This window comes from Mus pahari, chromosome 13, assembly GCF_900095145.1.
Source record: "Mus pahari chromosome 13, PAHARI_EIJ_v1.1, whole genome shotgun sequence".
Lineage (NCBI taxonomy): Eukaryota > Metazoa > Chordata > Mammalia > Rodentia > Muridae > Mus > Mus pahari.
Genome location: NC_034602.1, coordinates 28,227,502 through 28,250,668, shown reverse-complemented (window position 1 = coordinate 28,250,668; position 23,167 = coordinate 28,227,502). Strand labels below are relative to the sequence as shown.

The following is a 23,167-nucleotide window of genomic DNA, read 5'->3' as shown; positions in this document are numbered from 1 at the left end:
AGCAACCACAATGAACATATTTGTCTTCTAACTTCTTCATGACTGACTGGGTAGGGGCTAGACCAGATTATGGTGACGCTGTCAAGCTTCACTTCTCCTAGCAGTGGTCTGGTGAGGGAATGTGCACTGCCCAAGGGGAAGGTGGGTGATGTTAGGACACCTTCCACACTGCCTTCTAGACTTGCCCTGTCTTCACTTTGGCTTCAGTTTTGGTAGGGGCAAGAGTTCTCTACCTCACTTTTAGCACCAACCACCCTGGCAAAAAGCCACCTTTTTCTTTGAGACAGGGACTCTCCCTACTATGCTAGGCAAAGTGGCTGACCAGCAAGGACCACGGAGCCAGCTGCCTCCACTTCTCCAGCACTACGGTTACTACCGCATCTGCTTCCACGTGTAGGTGCTGCTAATAAACTCAAGCTCTGCTTGTGTGGCCATCACCCATCTCCCCAGTCCTCAAGTTATTTTTTTTAAACTGTAACAAAATACTATTCAGCTATCTCCCTTAAATCAGAATAAAGGTACATTAAAAACAAAAACAAAAAAACAAGCAGAGTTGATAGCCTATTTAAAAAGTTTGAAACAAGGGTTCTCAAAACAAACAAACAAACAAACAAAACAAACAAACAACTCAGTGGGGCTAGAAAGCTAGCTCAGCATTTAAAAACACTTTCAGGTCTTCCAGGGACCTGGAGACTTAAACCATCTGACTCTGCCCCAGGGGCTATGATGCCTCTGGCTTTCTCAGGCACTTGCATTCATGTGCACAAACCCATATGCTCAATACAGACAGATAGATTTAGACAAAATTAAAAATAACTGATTTTTTTTTTTTTTACTCCTACCATCTAGAAAAACAGGACATCCAGAAAAACTTATCTCATTTAAATATCAAAATCTCCAAGTTGGGAGTTTAATAAAAAGTACTGTGACTATCACATGTTCTCTAACTAAAATGCAGATGAGCTGAACAGGCAGTACACATAACAGCCATGCCAACTCCAGAGACCTCAGGACTTTCAATTTTTAATTTGAACTTCTGAATTGTAACTTGGCTCCCTTACCTGAAGTCGATCTCTGCCAGAGTTTCCAGCAGTTCAGTCCTCACCAGCCAGTAGGAGCTGTTCTTCAGAGGCAGCATATCGATAAGTAGCTGCAATCCCAAGTCACTATAGCTGCTGCTGCAAAGACTCAGGACACAGTGCTGAAAGCCCAGCCCACAGTAGAAGGCATCAGGTCAGACACGGCATCTTTGAACAGCACTCTTATGCATGTACCTGTTTGTGCTAGTCTATCTTTAAGCAGCAACAAGAAGCAATACAGGTTCCAAGAAATATTCAAGATACATCTTTATCTTATGATGCTTGAGTTTAAAATTAAATGTGCCCATTACATTTTGTTTTTTTTCTGCCTCTGATTACTTCCTTTGACTCTTGAGCCTCAATCTCAGAAACACTAACCATTGGTTTAGGGGAAGATGACAACATAGTCCTGCCACATGTGAAAAGAAGTCTCAGGCCCAGCATAAGGAGAAGAGACCCATATCAAAGAGTATCTTAGATGTGACTCAACTTTTTTGATGGACAAGGAAAGAGCCAATGTGAATCTTATATTGCTATAGTACCTTCAGCCTCAGAGCTTAAAGGCATTAATTATCCTGTAGTTATCCTATACAAGGACAACACACTTATATCTATCAGCATAGCACCTGTGCTATTAGCATGCCTCCTTTGCTCAAAAGACACAACTAACTAAAACTTAACTTTAAAACAAAACAAAACAAAACAAAACAAAACCCAAAAAACAAAAATCAATGGTGCTGGGGGCTGGAAAGATGGCTCACTGGTGAGTAGTGCCTACTTACTGCTCTTTTGAAGGACCTGAGTTTGGTTCCCAGCATCCACATCAGGTGGCTCATAGCCACCTAGAATTCAGTTTCAGGGGATCCAGTGACCTCTTCTGGCATCTGTTGCTATTGCCCTCACAGACAGAAACTCACACTCTGACAGACACAGACACACAGACACACAGACACGCACACACACACACAGACACACACACTAAAAAAAAAATTAAATCTTAAAAAAAAATTAGATCTAGAAAAATACTACTTTGAGGCCATTAAATTTTTAGAAAGGATAATACTCCCTTCCTGAGACTTAATCACTGTTTTTGTTTTGATTTTCTCTAGTTAAATTTTCTGCTATTGAACGGCCAATTGTGACTTACGATCCAGCTAATGGGAAATGTTTCACCTTACTGTCACTTGAGGAACCAAGGCTCTTTTAATAAAAGCCCAGTTAAATAACACCCATAATTTCATTGCAGCTCAACATTCTAGTATTTTAGAACAGTATTTGTAATTATTCAACAAACTTTATATTTCAAAATAGCAAAGGTATATTTCTGAACACTATCTTTAGAGGAAAGAATGTTTCAAATAAGGAGTCCAAGAATTAAAAGTTTTAATAAATTTTTATACGATGGCAATGTTTTTCAAAGGCTGAGTGGTAAATCTTGGAAAAGAACTGTTTACAACTTATGGAAATGTGACCTATTAAGCTCCAAATTTAACTGTATCAATGGTACTCTCACTAAGGCAAGGAACAGTTTATGTAAAACATTGTACTCACCCTCACAGCTGTACAAGCCAACTTGCAAGTAACAGAAGATTCATCCTTCAAAGTTTTCTGCAGTAAAGGAATGCAGTCCACCAGAGAAAATGTATTTCCTAACCAGAAAAATGAGCAAGAAATATCTCTAAAGAAACAGGAACATGGGTATAGTATCCAGAAAAGACACCAGGGCAAACTGTCCTGTTACCTGTCATGGTTCTGATGTTACCCAGCCAGTCACCAACACGGAGACGGGACCTACTGAGGATGGAGTAGACAAGGGTCCCACAGAGAATGGCAGTGGCTCCTCGGACCTGTGGGTCTCCATGATCGATGTAGTTCAAGATGTCAGAGACATACTGCTCCTCTGCGGACATAAATGGCCCAGCTGTATCTTCCATCATCAAGTTTATACTACAAATGAAGCTTCCTTCTCAGGAAAAGAAGCAAAGCGAACATTTGCAAAGGACCTGACTATAATTTCCTAAGTAGTAAAAGATGTTTGGGATTTAGTTTCTAGAGTTCTCGCATTGAAATTATCTCAATATGTCAGGATTTCTAAGTTGTGATTCCAGGTTGTCAGATTAAAATCAAACTTCCAAGATTTCCTTTGAAAATACAGATCAGAAACAATAAATCTAGTATATATTTGTTAACTCTAAACTCAATAACACAGATTTGCCTTGTCACTCAAAGAAAGAAAGAAGGTGGCAGATACTTTCTACTCCAGAACAACTATGTCCAAGAGCAGGCCCGGTGTGGGGCTGTTTTGACCAGGCTTAGCCTGTATAAGGATGTGGCCCAGGGCAATTTAACAACGCAGTTTATGATTTAAGAAGAAGTAAGTATGTGTATAAATAACTTTCACATTTCCAGATTTCTACTTTATGTGGTCATTTGTATGTAACTACACATAAGGGAAGTCATGAGACTAAGAACATGACCATATGCACACCTGGAGAATTCTAAGACAGCTGAAACATATAAGCTACCTAGAAACACTCACTAATCTAAGACAAAAGAAGGCAAGACTGTGAGATCACTTAAGTACAAATTAACTGGGGAAAAAAGTGAACTGTCAACATACCAGTACTTTCCGTGGCATTAAGAGGTACTTTGTACAGTCTGCTGAAGAACGACTCTGGATGAAGGGCCACAGCTGCACCAATACAGCTGAGGGCCAGGGCCTTCACACTGACTCTCACATCTCTGTCTGGAACCAGTGCTGCAAAGGAACCACCCAGGCCCCTTTAGCCTTTTCCAAGGAACAAAACTCACCCCTCTCATTCCCTCCCTCTGTCAGCAGAAACGGAAAGTAGACGACCCCAATAACCAGATACCAACAGACCAACAAACTGACTTCTGAACCTCTAAGTGTCCCCTCCACTCTGTACCTACTCTGCTGTGCTTACCTTTCTTTTCACCAGTTAACAAAAAGGAAGCAGATAAAAGACGGACACAATGCACCAGAGGAGCAGAATCATCATCATTAGGCTCTCCTATGTCACCTTTGATTCGGCAAGGCTACAACAGAGAAGTAAACATTTGATTCACTAGTTCAGTCACAAAAATAATCCACATCAGGGTGCTAGAGACAGAGATGCCTATGCTTGGCCACCTCCATAGCTGATCTCAAACAGAACACAACTGGAACCCTGAAACACAGGGCCATAGGGCGCAGCAAGAGAAGCTTAGTATGGAGAAGGTTCACTAGACAGGAAGGTGCTAAAACATAGCATTCAGGAAAGGCTGTTCACATTGACAAGTCACAAGTGTCTACTGAAAACTATGAGTTCTAGACCAGCCAGGTCTATATAGTGAGACCCTGTCTGGAAAAAAAAAAAAAAACCCAAAACACACACAAAGAAAAAGATACTAGGCAAAGGAATAAGCCAGAGAAACTCAGAGGTCAGAAGGATACAAAAGAACCTAGAGCGCTCTCAAAGGAAGTCATTTTGATGATACAATTAAATGACAAAATGTATTCCTGACATTAGGGAATTTAACTGTAAATTTACATGTAATATGTTTATAAAACAAACAGAGGAAGAGAGGTTTTAATCAGTTGAGTGAGCAAAACTAAGAACTGCTGCAAACCTCTGCACAAGCCTCAAATGAATAATACAGGAAATCATGCAGGGTGGAGCTCAGCACAAGGTGCATCTGTGTAGGGAGGAGTCCCTGGAGGCAGAACTAATGCAACTGTTAAGAGTTTGGGTATCCCTGGAGAGGCAAAAAAGGGCAAAGGCCGGGGAGTGTCCAGTGTTTTTAGAGGAAAGAAATAAGCCAGACCTGGGCTAGGAACAAATGGAATTGACAAAAGCCAGGGCAATTCCAACCCCTCTCACACAAGCTGTTCCTTCCTATGAAGCTCACCTTGCTTTCTGGGTCACTGGCTTCAGCAACCTCATCTCTTGATACAAACTTATCTATACTGCTGTCGGAAGGCTGCCTGCTATGGCCCATTCTTTCCAACAAGTGTGCCTGTTGAAGGGCTTTAAAAATAGAAATCATAATTAAGTGACAAGTCCAATCAAAATATGTATATATTTACACAGAGATAATATACAAGTAACAATTTAAATCAAAGTCTGTCTATACCTAAATTGCCATTTTCATTTTGAATTGAAATTCAATTCAACCTGAATTGAAATGAAAATTAATGCCATTTTCAATTTAAAAAATAATGATACCAAAAGGTTTCTTTTTGAAATAAAGATTTAAAAAAAGTCTTGCTGGCTAGTGGTAGTTCATGCCTTTAATCCCAGCATTTGGATGGCAGAGGCATAAGGATCTTCCAAGTTTGAGGCCAGCTTGTTCTATCGAGTAAGTTTCAGGACAGCTAATGCTGCAAAGAGAAACTCCATCTGGAGAAACAAAAACAAACAAACAAAAAGATAAAGATGTCTAAGGCTGAAAACATTTCCATCATATAAGAGCTTACCCAGAGAAGAGTTTCTGAAAACATCTGAGACTTCACCAGAAAGAACACCTGCAGCTTCCTCCTCATCTTCCTCCTGTGGCTGTCCTATCTGCATGCCTAAGTACTGGCTATCGGCACCATCTAACACCTGTACAGATAAAGGGGGACTGTCAGGGGAAAGCCCTTCAATACAAAGGAAAAGCCACCAACAGAGCTGAGCACAGATAATGCAAAGACCATGTTGCATCAGTGACACATATAGAATGCAAAGATCAATTACCTATTCAATGGTCACAGGTAAATGCATGTGTAAAAGCAACAAGCAAGAGCTCTTCACTACTATGCTAAGAAAAGCTTTGCTATGGAATGTTGCCTGGGCAGGGCCTGCACAAGATAGGAAGTAACATTCTGGGGACAGGCTTGTGAAACCCTGCTCCTTCCTAAGGATATATAAGTGGTTAATGATCGCTGGGATAAACATACTCTTCAATGGTATAGATGCTTATAAGTTGTGCATGCCCTGGTGAGTAGCTTGTGTTCCTTTTTTTTTTTTTTTTTTTTTTTTTTTAAAGATTTATTTATATGTTAAGTACACTGTAGCTGTCTTCAGACACTCCAGAAGAGGGCACCAGTTTTCATTATGGATGGTTGTGAGCCACCATATGGTTGCTGGGATTTGAACTCAGGACCTTTGGAAGAGCAGTCGGTGCTCTTAACCACTGAGCCATCTCACCAGCCCAGCTTGTGTTCCTTTTAAGTAGTGTCAAATAAACTAACTGGCTTGTCAAACTAGACTTAGGTGGAACCATTACTTTGGTCTGTCACTGGTGTCCTATCTGTGATAATCAGACACCTGTTTGTCTCCCCCAGGAAAAGGTCATACCAAGCTTATATAGCTCTAGAAAACCTAAAGAAATTTCTGTCTGTAAATATTTTTGATATTACAAAAGTCTTAAAAAAAGTAATAAGGTTGGAAAGAGAGGTGGAAAGTAGATCTGGGAGTAGTTAGGCAGAAAGATGAGAGGTAAACCTCAAAATACAAGCATGCAATTCTCAATGAGTTAATATTTTTAAAACCTTGTCTTCCTGAACAAACTGTACAATAAGTTAGAAACAAAGACAAGGCTTCCAGATAAGAATCTAACAATTGGTTATCTGCACGAAATTTATAAATACTTCATATGCTCAGATTCTGTGATAAAAAGTTGCTGGAAAGAACAGCAAGGTAAAACCAGTGAGAACTCAAGGATAGAACTGCAGCCTATAGCCAAGACCTTTTAGGACAGTTTTAACATGTATGTGACCTAACAACCTCTTTTGTTGGTTTGGTTTGGTTTGGTTTGAGACAGGGTTTATCTGTGTACCAATGGGTGTCCTGGAACTCAGCTGTAGATCAGGGTAGCCCAGAACTCAGAGACACAACTTGCTCTGCATGTTGCCTTGCTTCCCGCCATGATGATAATGGACTGAACCTCTGAAACTGTAAGCCTGCCCCAATTATGTTTCCTTCTTAAGAGTTGCCTTTGTCATGGTGTCTCTTCACAACAATAAAATCTGAACTAAGACTGTGTGCGTGGGGGTGGGGTGGGGGGGTGGGGGGGTGGAGTGGTAACACAAGCGAACGGTGGGTATATGCATATTTATAAGCATGGGTGTGGAGGCGAGAGGTCAATATCAGGTGTTTTCCTCAGTTGTTCTTTATGGTATTTTTGAGTCAATGTCTCTCAGTGAACCTGGAGCTCACCCATTTGGAATAGACTAGCTAGCCAGCAAACCCCTGTTTCTCTACCTTCCCAGAGCTGGGATTACAAAAGTGTGTGGTCACAAAGACCAGCTTTTGACATAGTATTGTGGATCCAAATTCATGCTTGTGCGGAAGCAACTTACTGGAGCCATCTCTCCAGCTCCTGTGGACACAATACATATTCATTTCTAACTTGAATTCAGTGTTCTGCATCCATTCCAGAATCTCATTTATATTTCAGAAATTCTGGGTACAATATAAAATTTAGAAGCAAGCCAAAATATCCTACTATATTCTTAATAAAATATATTCTAGGCTGGGTGTGGTAGCTCACACCTTTAATCCCAGTACTTGGGAGGGAGATGCAGGTGGATCTCCTTGAGTTCAACCAGCCTGGTCTACAAAGCAGGTAGGGGACACCCAAGGCTATTATACAAAGAAACCCTGTCTCAAAAAGACCTATGTATAGGCTCTATACAGAATATATATAGTTTATATATTATGTAATCTATATATTCTATAGTACATATATACAATATATATGCATATTCTATAGTAGCTAAGCATTTAATTACATACACTTAAAGCTGGATGTAAAAACTATTCTACTTTTAGGTGTATAGCCAAAAGAATTGAAAACAGAGTCTTAGAGATATTTAGTAGGCCTATTATTCATAATTGTGACATTATCCATAATTGTTAAGATGTAAGAGTAACCCACATGTTTACTAATAGATGAGAGACTAATCAAAATGTAGCTCTAATCATGCAACGGAATATTAATCATCCCTTAAAAAAAATGAAAATTCTCACACATGCTACATGGAGGCATTATGTTAAGTAAGCCAGTCATAGAAGGATAAATACTTCATGATAAACATACTGCATGAAGGACCTACAGTCATTAAACTTGTACTATAAAAAACAGACTATTGGTTTCCAGAGGAGGGCACAAGCCTTTACAGAAGGCCAGGTTTCAGAAGATTAAGACTTAATAGAGGTGTATGGTGGTGATAAATATACCACTTAACTGTAAGTATGATCTATGAGATAATTTTGTTGTTCTTTTACTACACTAAGAAGAGAAAGAGGAAGAGGAGAAGAAAATGACTATTTAGAATGGAGGCCAAGTGTGGTTCATGCCCACATTCACAACAGTCCAAAGCTTAAGCAGACAGATCTCAAATTTAAGGTCAGCCTGGGTTAGGACCCTGTTTCAGAAATATAAAACAAAAACCAAAGTGACAAGCAAGTTTACAAAAACAAAACAAACAAAAAATACCCCACCATTCAGCATACACTTGCACCAAACTTTCTGATTATCTTTGAGGTGATTCCTGTCTATGAACTCAGACATCACAGGGACAGAAATATGTGCACACTACTTTAAAATGGAATGTGGTATAAGTACATTGAGAGGTCAAAAAGTGCTAAAAATAATACAGAGTACTAATATCACCCACATTTAGACTACTGATACTTTCAATAACAAGCTCTTTGAAAAATTGAAAGTAGTTATTTAAACAGGCCTAATCAGGTATTAAAAATATGTCATATGTACAAGGTACATATAAGTAACCTCACTTTAATCTCCATGGCTCAATACAAACAATACTAGGCAATTTCTACAGTGAAGACATCTGACAAGGCCAAGCTCTCTGTTAACCATCTGAGCTGGGGGCCTCTTACTATTATGTGTAGTAATACAGAAAAATGAGCAGGAGGGTCCAAGTGTGGGCATCCAAGAATAAACTCAGAAGACAAAAGAACCAGGGCACCCTCTGCCCACTCACAATTTCAGAACTGTCAGAAGGAGTCACAGCTGAATCAGGTCCTTCAGTGGTGGTCTGAGAACTGTCACTGATGGGTGAGGAGGCCTGGGTCCCATCATTCAGGTCCATGGCAGGGTCAGATGGGACAGCACTGAACTGACTGGAGCTGTGGCTCAAGATGTCTTCCTCATCCCCATCAGTAGCAGCACTGGTCAGGTCACAGCCGGACAAATCCACAGAGTCTGCTTGAAGTGTGTGTTGAGATCGAGGCTGCTCAGTGATGATGTCGTGACCAACAGAACCAGGAGTGGAAACACCTGAAGAAGCAGCGAGCTCTCCACCAATCTCACTCTTCACAGAGGCTAGAGACACAGAGAAACTCAGTTGTCAAATGGCCAGAGGAAACTGTAGCTAAGGAATCCAACTGCAAAATGACAAAAAGTTCACTGTATTGAATGTTTAACTATGAAACAGCCTGGAGCACAGTGAAGAAAAAAGTCAAGGAGCACAGTTCAGCTGGCTGAACAAGCAAATTCTTCATGGCTGTCAATATTTTCAAGCTGAAGCTCTTACTGCATCTCTAAAGCCACACATAGAATGTGTGTAACTGAGAAGCAGCTGGGGCAGGGACAGGCAGACTCCCAGGAACTCTACACAGGCAACAACAGAACACTGGTGAGCGCAGCACCCTGTAGGGTGGGCTTGCTTTGTTCCAAGTCCCCTTCATCTCCGCTCCAACCCTAGCCTCCTCTAGGATAACACACTCCATCTTTTCCTAGTACAAACACTATATGAGATCAAAATCACTTCAGTGCCATTCTATAATAGCAAAATCCAGTATGTAACATTTATTCAACCTTAAATGTTTTGCAGGGAATGAAAGGCACTAACGGCTGGGAACAGTGAGATTGTGCCAATAAAAGTGAGCTTTCAGAATGCTGACAGGATGGTTTGTTTTATAAAACAAAACATTAAATATAAAAACAAAATCACTTCAAAACCATGAACAAGGAGTGAGCAGTGGCTTGTGATGAAGGCAACTGGGTCACAGGCACGTGAGTTTTACACTAGTCTAGGCAGCCCAAAATTTCTGTCCTGTGGACTTGTTTATCTTGTAAGTAGGGTTTCCCATTGTAAGATTTCCCATTCCTCTTGTAAGCAGGGTTTCCATTGATATTATTCAGATTTTCCTTCCCAAGGATCTTTGTCTTATTTTTACTTACCTAACAGCAAACATAACTAAAGCTGTTGGCATTTTATCTATTTATCCGTGTCTTAAAATAATACCTGTGTTTTATAGAGAACACAAAGAATCTTATGTAACCACTTGCGAGTAAAAATATATCCTTTCAAGTTAAATTACCCAGACAGTTCTTCAACCCACTGCCCTGATTAGACTACTTAATTCAGGAGACAACTCCATCTATCATCCACTTCCAAAAGAATATGCTCAAGGATAATAAATCAATTTTTGAATAACCTAAAACAAGGAAAGCACATAGCCAAATACATTTAGAGTGAACACAAAAGCAGCTGAATTAAAAGCTGCCTGCAATGCTGTGTGCAGGTTGAGGTGCTGAAAGGGGCACGAGATGGCTGATAATAACTAGAGGCTGACACTGGCAGCTCAGGGCCACCGCCGAGTACCTGCAAAGGCTGAGCTGCTCACATCTGACCTGGACTCCGAGTCATCTTCCAAGGCTTCTTCCTCTCCTAAGAGCACTTTGCCTAGTAAATAATACAGCAACATTCCTTTTTAATTTTGCTAAAAATAATGTTTTGTTTGTTTGTTTGTTTAGCTTGAATAAATAGTCAGGCATGATGGTGCACACTTTTACTCCCAGCACTCAGGAGACAGAAAGCATGCCAGTCTCTATGAGTGTGAGGTCAGCTGTTCTTCAAGTAATAAGAGCTGTGATACTTTCCATGAAATTACATGATATAACATTAAAGGCATAAGCAAAGAGAACACAAATCTATGCAAAATCAACACAGCAACTAGATGTAAGTACAAACAGAGCCTTTTATTAACCAAATATGTGGTTTAAAAAATCAAATAAAACTCAAGAACAGTGAATTTGAATCTTAATGAAGCAGTTTCTACCCTCCAAGTCAGTGGCTGATTATGTTCTGGAAAAAGTTCCCCCAGGGCAGATTTCATGAATTCGGAAAAAGGAGGGAGGGCTGCCAATAGAGAAGAGACTCCTGGCCCCCTCTGGCCTGTGCTGAGGCCCAGGTGCTCCACAACTCTGTTTTTATCTCTCTTATATCTGGTGGATTACACTTGTCTTGGTTAGGGCTTCTATAGCTGTGATAAAACTCCATCACCAAAAGTAACCTGGGAAAAACACGGAGGGGAATTGGGGAAGGGACCTGGAGGCGGGAACTGAAGCAGAGACTTTGGAGGAGGATGCTTACTGGCTTGCTCTGTTGGCTTTCTTATGGAACCCAGAACCAAAAGCCCAAGGGTGGCAGTTGTGTTCTGTTTGAGATCAGCTATGGAGGTGGCCAAGCATAGGCATCTCTGTCTCTAGCACCCTGATGTGGATTATTTTTGTGACTGAACTAGTGAATCAAATGTTTTCTACTCTGTTGTAGCCATGCCAAATCAAAGATTTTAAAAATAAAGATGACAGCAATTCTTTTCCATGGAAATTCATAATGTAAAATAAAATTTCAGCTGCTGCAAAGTGACCAAGTATATAAAACTATCAGGTCATGGGCTGGTGAGATGGCTCAGCAGGTAAGAGCACCCGACTGCTCTTCTGAAGGTCCTGAGTTCAAATCCCAGCAACCACATGGTGGCTCACAACCATCCATAACAAGATCTGGCGCCCTCTTCTGGAGTTTCTGATGACAGCTACAGTTACTTACATATAATAAATAAATAAATAAATAAATAAATAAATAAATAAATAAATAAAAACAAAACTATCAGGTCATATCAGAAACTCTGGAATAAAAATAGGTCAGAAAACACATATGCAAGAAATTAAATATGGCTGAAAACTGATAACTAGGCATGAACAAAATGAAGAACCAAACAAAATAAATTATTTAATATACCTAATAATAAAATTCATCAAGGGAGGTTAGGTTGGAGAGAGCAGTGGCTGCTCTTCCAGAGGTCCTGAGTTCAATTCCCAGCAACCATATGGTGGGTCACAACCATCTGTAATGGGAATCTCATGCCCTCTTCTGGTGTGTCTGAAGACAGCTACAGTGAACTCATATAAATAAAACAGATAAATAAATGTTTAAAAAAACAAAACAAAACAGAGGCTACTTTTCTAAAGTATAGTGGTGCACTCTCTAAAGTGATGCTGAGCCCAGCGACATCTTTAAGATTTCAGTGGAAAACAGCCAGACACATTGTTCTTCAGCAATCACAAGCCAGGGAAACAGCTGCAAGAGTCTATAGCCTGCACGTTTGAAATATTTGTTCTCTGGTCCCTTATAGAAAGTTTGCTGACCTTTGACCTCAAACATTGGACATTATGATAAACAACTGTGATACAAACGATTTTTAAACAGCAGAAAATGTCAGATTCTAACAGTATCCATATACTTAGTCTCCTGAATGGAAATATTAGCAGAATCTAATGCATTATGCAAACACAGAAACAGCAGTTCAACTCAACACAAGACTCAGATTATCACCTTTTTGCTTTCTTGAGAGGACAGGGCTGCATGAGGAACCCCCTCCAGCTGTAAATCACAAAAAGTAACAGAAGAAAGTAAGATTACAAGCTGCTAAAATCTGCAAGAAATTAAAAAATCCTCAAAAAGCTTGACTCAAATCCTAAAAACGGAGAATGTGGACATATTTCCATAGGACATGTTTAAACACCACAATGTCACACTATAAAGGTGAAAATTACACTCATGTTCAAATACAGTTTTAAAGATATGACTAAAATGTCAAAAAAGCTCATATAAATTGCTCGTTAAAAGCCAAATTAAAACTGTAAGATCTTACATTATTTGGACAAGCAGAGGCCAGACATAAGCTTTCATTGGAAATAGTTACTAGGGTATATGACATACTTTCCACAAAAATAAAAACTCTTTAACAAGGACAGCAGGAAAACATTTTCTGCTCATAGCCCAGGCATATTTTTAAGCGCACAAGGTCACAATAGTACTTCCCAGGCAGACTGTCTCTAATTGGTAGCTACAATAAACCTGGCTCCTAGCCGGGCGTGGTGGTGCATGCCTTTAATCCCAGCACTGGGGAGGCAGAGGCAGGTAGATTTCTGAGTTCGAGGCCAGTTTGATCTACAAAGTGAGTTCCAGGACAGCCAGGGCTATACAGAGAAACCCTGTCTCGAAAAAAACAAAAAACCAACCAACCAACCAAACCTGGCTCCTCAATGTATATACTGTGGCAAGCCACGATAAGTCAGGGTCAGCAGAATTTGTCAAAGCCTGCTAAATGCCAGGTCACTACTAAAGGCTGGCATGCCCAGATTCCTATCTGTCCCACCATCCAAGACTAGCTCATGTCAGACAGGGCAGGCTGCCAATGCCTAGTCTATGGCTCAAACTCTTTGAGCATCAAGAAGAACAGAGACCGGGTTAAGGAGGTATCTTAGAGGATGGGGAAGAGAAAGGATTATCTAAAGTCAGGATCCAAGGAGAAAAAGAACACTAAATTCCCCAAAAAGACATAATAATCTATTCATCCCTGACAATCAAACATGAGAGTCCTGGAAATGGCCTAATATTTCTATTTCACTGCATCCAAAATAGAGGTGACAAGCCAGAAAGTCAGGAGACCAAGCTTTAAAGGTGCGGCCTCATTCTGTCATCTAGCTTTCTAAACTGTAGATTTATTTGCAAAAGCAGAAAGGTGCCTACATTGTAAGCTTGAGCAAGGAATTTCGGCATGGATAGCTCAGTGCAGTACAGACCCATAAAGCAAGAGAAGGAAACATGCCTCCATGAACAATGGTTAGAAGACCTTGCTGAGAACTCACCTAAAAGCTCCACAATGCTCCCGCTGCGGCCTCGGCCCTGGGCCTCTTCTTGAACCAGAGTGAGCTGCCCAAGACCTCCTGGTGTGGTCAGTGCTTGCAGGAGCTCTGGTGGAGGGGTGCGGAAGAGCTGCTGCAGGAGCTCCAGTGCACCTGTCACCACATTGTGGTCTTGGTGCTGAGTGTGAAGCAAAGTCAGTTCATAAACCTAGGAGCAGAAACACGGGTCTTACGTCATGTTTAAAATGCGTCCCAGGGCTGGAGAGAAGGCTCAGTGGTTAAGAGCACTGGCTGTTCTTCCAGAGGTTCTGAGCTCAATTTCCAGCAACCACATAATGAATGGCTCACAACAATCTACAATGGGATCTGATTCCCTCTTCTTGCACAGAGGTGTGCATGCAGACAGAGCATACACAAAAAATAAATAAATCTTAAAATGCTTAAAAACAAAAACAAAATTAATAAATACACAAGCATCCCAGATTTCACTTGTCTTTGTCAGCAAAATTGTGCCTTAATTTTTCCCTGTAAAGACCTATTACTTCCACAGGCAGAGTTATTATTGTCTGTACTATTTTCTGAATTCCTATGTTTTTTTTTTTTTCATTTATATTAACTCCTTGGAAATACATAGAGCACTTCCTCTAGAACACCAGTAAGCAAACTCAGGATCTTTGTTTCCCAACACTGATGAACAGAAAAGACAATAATCCCAATGGACACTGCTATGGAGGCAAGTGGGGACATCCAACCATCAGAAACATGGCTCTGAATGCCAGGGAGAAAACAGCCACAAATATTAAGGATGTCAGTCAAAATTTTTTGGTGTTTTTAATACTATACCATACTATAGAAAGAATGAGTTTTTTCTTTAAATTTACCAGGGGGAAGAAAGCCCACAAGTTTAAATCTTGATTTCAGATAACACATAATTTTGCAATATAAATATATCCTGGACAATTTCAACCATTCTTATAAAACCAATGCTTCACAGGCTCTCTATATTTTTACTTTGCAAAGTATGCCAACCCCAGCATTAGTTGGTAAGATAAAAGCAAAAAATAAACAAATGCAGGCTAGAGAGATGACTCAGCAGTTAAGAGCTGCTTTTGCAAAGGACCCCGCACCCACATGGCAGTTTACAACAGCTGTAAATCAAGTTCCAGTAGATCCAACTCCCTCAAAGAGATATATGTGCAGGCCAAACACCAATGTACAATAAAAAAATAATATACATTTTCTTTTTTGAAGGTTGGTGTAGAATAAAAAAGGAAGAGTGAAAGTTTCTCAAGAAGCTGCCTTAAGGCTTAGCTTTAGCTCTTCTCATGCAACCTGTATGCATATGCATACCCCTAAATCCTGACTGGCAAACTGCTAACCACAGCCACATCTGGCTTTGTATGTGCTTTCTACTCCCTATTTTGGCTTTTTTGAGATCTAGTCTCATTATACAGCTACGGATAGCTTGGGGTTCCTACATAGGCCAGGCATTTGCTGAACTTGTACTTTTCTCTTGACTTCCCAAGTCCTGGGGTCACAGACATACAAAACCGTATGTTCATTCTGTACCTGCTTCTGTGGATGAAGTCTCACTGGAATATGGCCACATATATGGGCTATTTGTGGCTTTCAAACCACATCACTGGGGGAGTTTAGTGAAGATAGTTGGACATGCAAAGCGTAACACACAAACTCTCTGGCCCTTTGTGGAAAACATGTGTGTTCCCTGCTTTAGGCAAACAATTCATACCTGGTCTGTGGACACATCTCCTGACTCCTCAGCAGCAAGAGGAGCACACCATCACCTAGCTACTTCCTTCTGTCCCAGCACTTGTGGAAAGATGCTGCTTCCAAGGAGCACGTGTCCCACACTTATCACTATTCACCCTTACCTGGACAAGCTGCTCTGTGGAAGGAGAGACTTCCATTTCTTTTCGTGTCACCCCAAAGCTGCCTTTTAGACTTGTGTCCTTGACCTGCTGCTGGAGTAAGGGCACTAGACACCTCAATGTGAGCAACACACCGAGGATCAGGAGAGTGGAGTGCTCTTCCTCCATGGGAACCAGCAGACCTGCAAAGGCAACCAAAGAGGCTCAACAGCCAGTCCACTGTTCAGAGACCCACAGTACACGCTGGTGAAAAAGGGAGACTTACAGGAGTGACCTGCTGTAAACCTAGCAGTAAAAGGGAAAGGTGACATAAGCAAGACTGAGAAACACAGGCTGTGCACACCCAGATCACGAGCAGCCTTGCAGCATAAAACATATCCTTAGCTTGACAGAACCTTATAGGGAGTGGAACTGTATGTGGAATTCAGAGAGTTGTATCAAATGTCCATATGCTCACTTCAGCAAGATTTGTTCACGTTGATTTTGACAGGAGAGAGGGGTAGGGAATGTCAGTTTCTCTAGAGTACCCACAGTGTGCTGAAGCATAGCTTCAGGCCTCTGACATAGAAGGACAGGAAGGTGGATGAGGTTATGTACTAGCTGGGTGTCCTAGCGACACAGTTGCAGCTGAAAAGTCTCCGAGATCACTTACGGGCTTGCAGCATCCCCTACACAATTCACATTTAGCAGTCAGCAGCTGCAAATGGTCTAGTCACGATGGCAAGGGTCAGTGTAATTTAAAAGACTGAGCAGATGCTAAGACTGGGCCAGTGGGCCCTTTCTCTCTTACCTAGGAGGACATTCAGGAGCCAGTTATAGAAGTACTGTGTCCTCCTAGAATGTTGGCAGATGCTCACGGCTGAGCCTGCTGCTGTGCGCCGCACAGTGGGAGAGCTTGACTTCAGATTTGCTATGAAAGCTTTCAACAGAACCTGAGAACAAACAAAACCAAGACGATGAAAACTGAAACTCCCATTGAGCTTATGACGCATTTCACAGAATTCCAAATCTTATAGGACAAACTGTGACAAGATGACACCTTTTTCATAGATGGAACAAAAAATGCCAAATTAAAAAAAAAAAAAAAAACCCAAATTTTCAATAGTCACCAAGTATTTATTCGCAGTATCTTTACTTCCTTATTAATTGCATTAGGAAGGCCATGTGATAGGTCAAATGGTAAAGGAATTTGTAGCCAAGGTTGATGGCCTAAGCTCCATCCCCAGAACCCACATGAATAAGAAATACATACGCACACGCAAGCACATGCACACACACATTCATCAGGAACTTGCTCACTGTGAGGTCAGGCTCAATGTCTATAAGCTACACATGGTATACAAGAACAGAGGTAGTAAGAACACTATATAAAATAAAGTTTTAAAGAAACTTGACAATAATAAGGAGAAAACACTAGACAAATACAGTGATAATCTGGCCTAAGAATTTCCTGCAGAAGTGCTGCTGTTATACTAAAACATCCTCCCTAGGGTGGTGCCTCTGTGAGCAGAAGCCTGCAACTTTACAGGCATGGCAGTACACCACGTACCAACTTCTAAGAAATCAGAGAAGCTACTCCTAGTAATCTCCAGAATAAATCCTAATGCTCCTTGACCCCTAATGCTCTCCTTGACCCCTCCACCTTCCCCTTTCATTTACTTAACCTTGTCTCTCTTGTCTTTGTTTCATTTGCCTATGTCCCTCCTTTATCTCATTCACTCACTATTTCCACACTTAGCTTAAATAACTGTTAACTTCATAGCACATTCCATAGTAGAAGTGCCATTGTCAGTTTCATGGCCACTGGTGATACATTCATTGGTGGCTACAACTGATTGTATATCTCTGTATCTTGTATGACTTGCTGATGATGATATAGCATGCAAACACACAAACAACATACCCCAAAATACAACCAGAAATGATATTCAGACCAATAAAAGTGCTAATAGAAATAAACACACACATAAGAATGGTAAAAAGGGAAACTCAGAGTTACTCCTTCCTGTGGACCCTCCCAACCCTCCCTTCAAGCCCTTCCCCATTCCATCATGTCAGCCGGTTTACCTAAAAACACTTTATGTGAGACCCCCACACACACAACCAGTGACTATAGCAGGGTGAGACTCTGGCAATTTCCATCCTACTTCCTGTCTTCCGACTTTCCGGATATCACCCCCAGCACTATGGCAGCCTGCTTGCGAGTGTCTACTCTGACTCCACTCTGTGGAGATTTCACTACTACATAAGACTCAGAAGCCCCAGCCCTTTAATCCCCTTCTCTCCAGACACTCTGTCCACTGCAGACTCCTTACAGGAGTCCCTCTTTATATCACAGATCTAACTCCTCGGGGATCCTGCTTCTTGGTGTGGACAGGATCCTCCAGTTCTATACTACAAAACAAAGATTGAATTCTCATGAGGAAAAAGTGATCTGAATACCAAAGGAATTTTTAGGAATGTCAAATCCCAACTGTTTCCTGCGCAACCCTTTGGGGAGCAAACCTAGACAGAAGACAGCAGCCAGAAAGGGGAGAGCAATAAGGAGTCCCCAGGATGACAGAATTTACAAACTCAGGAACCACTGGCCATATTAAGCAGGATGTGGGACGATAACTGCCAGAGGAGATAGGCCATCTATTGAGCAAGCTAATGAGTAAGAAATGGTACTTCTGTTTGAGACTTCAGAAACAACCAATAATTATTAGGTTTAGAAAACAAAAAGGTGTTAAAAATAATATACAATCAGCCATCACTATTAATTTGGGCATAATAAAGTACATATTCAATACATACAGGGCTATTGTAAAAAGAAACAAGGGTTAGAGCCAAATTCACCTCTTCTACAGTTATAAAACAAATGTAAAAATTAAAAATCCAAACCCAGGAAAGTAAGCATTAATCTGTTTGCCTCTGACACAGAACCAAGATAAGTAGGACAGGGTGGCACTATTTGTTTATAGAGCCCAGTGATGATGCATGGGCAGAAGAATGACTAGATCTCTTAAATGTCAAAGGTTCATGAAGGAAGTAGTTAGTAACTATGGAAAAAAAAAAGAAAAAGAAAAAGAAAAAGAGGAAACTGGCAAGATGGCTCAGTGGGTAAGAGCACTGACTGCTTTTCCAAAGGTCCTGAGTTCAAATCCCAGCAACCACATGGTGGCTCACAACCACCCGTAATGAGATCTGATGCCTGCTTTTTTTTTTTTATAATAATAAACACATCTTTGGGCCTGAGCGAGCAGGGTTGACCAGAGCAAGCACGGACAACCAGAGCGAGCAGAGGTCCTAAAATTCAATTCCCAACAACCACATGAAGCTCACAACTATCTGTACAGCTACAGTGTACTCATATACATAAAATAAATAAATACATCTTAAAAAAAAAAAAAAAAGAAAGAAAGTATTACCTTACTCAAATGGCGTCTATATCATGGAAATATCCAGAACCAACCACTGTGTGTGTATGTGTGTGTATGTGTGTGTGTGTGTGTGTGTGTGTGTATGTGTGTACCTGTCCCTGGGCTCTGACAGCAGTTATCACAGAGACTCTTGACAGTATTACAGTGCTCATTTCTGCACCCTCAGGAGCTTCCACCACTCCAAGGAGGGAGGAATAACAATGACAGGAGCAGCAGCTCACTCAACAATCAGGACAAATGAGTTACACTAAACTCCTTAGACAAATCACTTCCCTTCCTCATTCCAAACTTTATGAAATCATCTTTTTAAGCATCACATCAGTATTAACAGGAAACTACTGTAGCTCATAAAAAAAAACATGTTAAGTTTAAAAAACACTTATAAGGGCTGGAGAGATGGCTCAGAGGTTAAGAGCACTGACTGCTCTTCCAGAGGTCCTGAGTTCAAATCCCAGCAACCATATGGTGGCTCGCAACCATCTGTAATAGGAACAGACGTCCTCTTTTGGTGTGTCTGAAGACAGTTACAGTGTACTCATATAAATAAAATAAATAAATATTAAAAAAAAAAACACTTATAAACCTAGCTCTGAAGGGGACAAACACAAGAGAAACACTTGGGTTCATAGCTTCTAGACTAGAAAAAAAAAAAAAAAAAAAAAGTAACACACCTGAGAGCACAGGTGAGACCAACACTTCTGTTCAAATTCCTGGCCCAAGAGGGACCAGCCCAGAGCCATTAGGGCACAGGAACCAAGGAACAGCCGGGGACAGGACCCTTCTGGTTTCCATCTGCGCCCCTGAGCTGGCCACAGCTCTCTATACCCAAATTCCTCCCAGAACTGGTCTCCTAGGAGTGTTGACACACAGGAGGGCCAAGCCACAGTCAGAGACAGCAAGACCAGCTAACACCAGAGATAACCAGATGGCGAGAGGCAAGGGCAAGAACATAAGCAATAGAATCCAAGACTACTTGGTGTCATCAGAACCCAGTTTCCCACAACAGCAAGCCCTGGATACCAACACACCAGAAAAGCAAAACTCTGATTTAAAATCACTTCTCATGATGATGAGAGGATGTCCTTAAAGAAATACAGGACAATGCAAGTAGAATTACAGGAAAACATAGCCAAACAGATGAAGGAATTGAACAAAACCATCCAAGATCTAAAAATGGAAATAGAAACAATAAAGAAATCACAAAGGGAGACAACCCTGGAGTAGAAAACCTAGGAAAGCGATCAGGAGTCATAGATGCAAGCATCACCAACAGAATACAGGAGATAGAAGAGAGAATCTCAGGGGCTGAAGATACCATAGAAAACATTGACACAACAGTCAACGAAAATGCAAAATGCAAAAAGCTCCTAACCTAAAACATCCCAGAAATCCAGGACACAAGGAGAAGACCAAACCTAAGAATAACAGGTATAGAAGAGAGTGAAGATTCCCAAATTGAAGGGCCAGTAAATATCTTCAACAAAATTTTATAGAAGAAAACTTCCCTCACCTAAAGAAAGAGATGCCCATGAACATATAAGAAGCCTATAGAACTCCAAATAGATTAGACCAAAAAAGAAATGCCTTCCATCACACAGTAGTCAAAACATCAAATGCACAAAACAAATGAAGAATATTAAAAGCGTAAGGGAAAAAGGTCAAGTAACATATAAAGGCAGACCTATCAGAATTACACCAGACTTCTCAACAGAGACTATGAAAGCCAGAAGATCCTGGACAGATGTGATACAGACCCTAAGAGAACACAAATGCCAGCCCAGGCTACTATACCCAACAAAACTCTCAATTACCACAGATGGAGAAACCAAGATATTCCATAACAAAACCAAATTTACAAGATATCTCTCTACAAATCCTGCCCTACAAAGGATAATACATGGAAAATTCCAATACAAGGAAGGAAACTACACCCTAAAAAAGCAAGAAACTAATCTTCTTTCAACAAACCCAAAAGAAGATAGCCACACAAACATAAAGGGAAAACTCCAACACAAAGAGGGAAATTATACCCTAGAAAAGGCAAGAAAGTAATGCTTCAACAAACCTGAAAGACAGCCTCAAGAACATAATCCCAACCCTAACAACAAAGATAACAGTAAACAACAATTACTTTTCCTTAATATCTCTTAATATCAATGGACTCAATTCCCCAATAAAAACATAGACTAACAGACTGGCTACGTAAACAGGACCCAGCATTTTACTGCATACAGGAAACGCACCTCAATGACAAAAGGCAAATACTACCTCAGAGTAAAAGGCTGGAAAACAATTTGCCAAGCAAATAGTCCCAAGAAATAAGCTGGAGTAGCCATTCTAATATCCAATAAAATAGACTTGAAACCAAAAGTTATCAAAAAAGATAAGGAGGACACTTCATACTCATCAAAGGAAAAATCTACCAAGATGAACTCTAAATTCTGAACATCTATGCTATTTCACAAAATTCGAAGGCAAATGGATGGATCTAGAAAATATCATCCTGAGTGAGATAACTCAGTCATAAATGAACATACATGGTATGTACTCACTGATAAATGGATATTAGGCAAAGATCATGGTATACCCACGATATAACTCACATACCACATGAAGATCAAGAGGAAGGAAGACCAAAGAGTGCATGCTTCAGTCCTTCTTAGAAGGGGGAACAATATAATCAAGGGAATTAGAGGGTGGGAGGGACTTGGGAGGAAGGAGGAAGGGATGCAGAAACAGGTATGGGAGGAGATGGAGGAGATGTACAGAGGGTAAGGAAATTGAACAGAGGTGTGTAGCAATGGGGGATGGGGAACTGGGGTGTAACAACCAGAAAGTCCCAGATGCCAGGAAAACAAGAGCCGTCCAGGACCCCACAGGGATGTCATTAGCTGAAATACCCCACAAAGGGGAAAGAGAACCTGTTGAGACCATATTCAGAGGTTAGGCATGGCCCCCTGGTTGAGGGATGGAGCCACTCACCCATCTCCAAAATATTAACCAAGAATTGCTCCTGTCTAAGGAAATACAGGGACAAAGAGTGAAACAGAGACTGAAGGAAAGGCCATCGAGAGACTGCCCCACCTGGGGATTCATCCCACATGCAGACATGAAACACAGAGACACTATTGCTGATGCCAAGAAGTGCTTGCTGACAGAAGCCTGATACAGCTCTCTCCTGAGAGGTTCTGACAGATCTTGACCAATACAGATGCAGAGGCTCGCAGCCAACCATCAGACTAAGCACAGGGACCCCAATGGAGCAGGCAGTTAGGGGAAGGACTAAAGGAGCTGAAGGGGGCCTTATCTGACATCAATGGGAGGAGAGGCCTTTGGTCTTGTAAAGATTTGATACCCCAGTGTAGAGGAATGCTAGGGCAGTGAGGCCAGAGTGGGTGGGTGGGTGGGTGGGTAAGCACCTTCATAGAAGTGAGGCGGGGGGGATGATGAGATAGGGGGTTTGAAGAAGGGAAACTGGGAAAGGGGATAACAGTTGAAATGTAAACAAATAAAATGTCCAATTTAAAAAAAAAAAAGTAAGCCTCAGGTTCAGGGAAACTCAACCTCAAAAGGAGCAGGCAGAAAGTGATAAAGATGGACACCTAGCACCTTCTTCTAGCCTCCATGCACACACAGGCTCACACACACACACACATGCACTTACACAAATAAACAAATGAGAAAAGGTAGAAGCTGGAGAGCTGGAGAGTGGGCTCAGGGGTAAAGAGAACTAGCTACTCAGCCGGGCGTGGTGGCGCATGCCTTTAATCCCAGCACTCGGGAGGCAGAGGCAGGGGGATTTCTGCGTTTGAGGCCAGCCTGGTCTACA

At 41.1% G+C, this 23,167-nt stretch overlaps 1 protein-coding gene across 1 annotated transcript in view; it reads right to left on the bottom strand.

The window, feature by feature from the left end:
• The window catches only part of Htt (huntingtin), a 135,550-nt gene that overhangs the window by 75,998 nt on the left and 36,385 nt on the right, over positions 1 to 23,167 (bottom strand). Inside the window, exons 7-19 of the mRNA XM_021211255.2 lie at positions 16,707 to 16,848; positions 15,920 to 16,098; positions 14,031 to 14,235; positions 12,712 to 12,759; positions 10,699 to 10,779; positions 9,073 to 9,413; positions 5,557 to 5,683; positions 4,989 to 5,107; positions 4,025 to 4,136; positions 3,700 to 3,837; positions 2,821 to 2,979; positions 2,631 to 2,728; positions 1,062 to 1,201 (exon numbers count right to left, since the gene is read on the bottom strand). Coding sequence (XP_021066914.1) covers positions 1,062 to 1,201; positions 2,631 to 2,728; positions 2,821 to 2,979; positions 3,700 to 3,837; positions 4,025 to 4,136; positions 4,989 to 5,107; positions 5,557 to 5,683; positions 9,073 to 9,413; positions 10,699 to 10,779; positions 12,712 to 12,759; positions 14,031 to 14,235; positions 15,920 to 16,098; positions 16,707 to 16,848 — 1,889 coding nt within the window. The remainder of the gene's footprint in view (positions 1 to 1,061; positions 1,202 to 2,630; positions 2,729 to 2,820; positions 2,980 to 3,699; positions 3,838 to 4,024; positions 4,137 to 4,988; positions 5,108 to 5,556; positions 5,684 to 9,072; positions 9,414 to 10,698; positions 10,780 to 12,711; positions 12,760 to 14,030; positions 14,236 to 15,919; positions 16,099 to 16,706; positions 16,849 to 23,167) is intronic.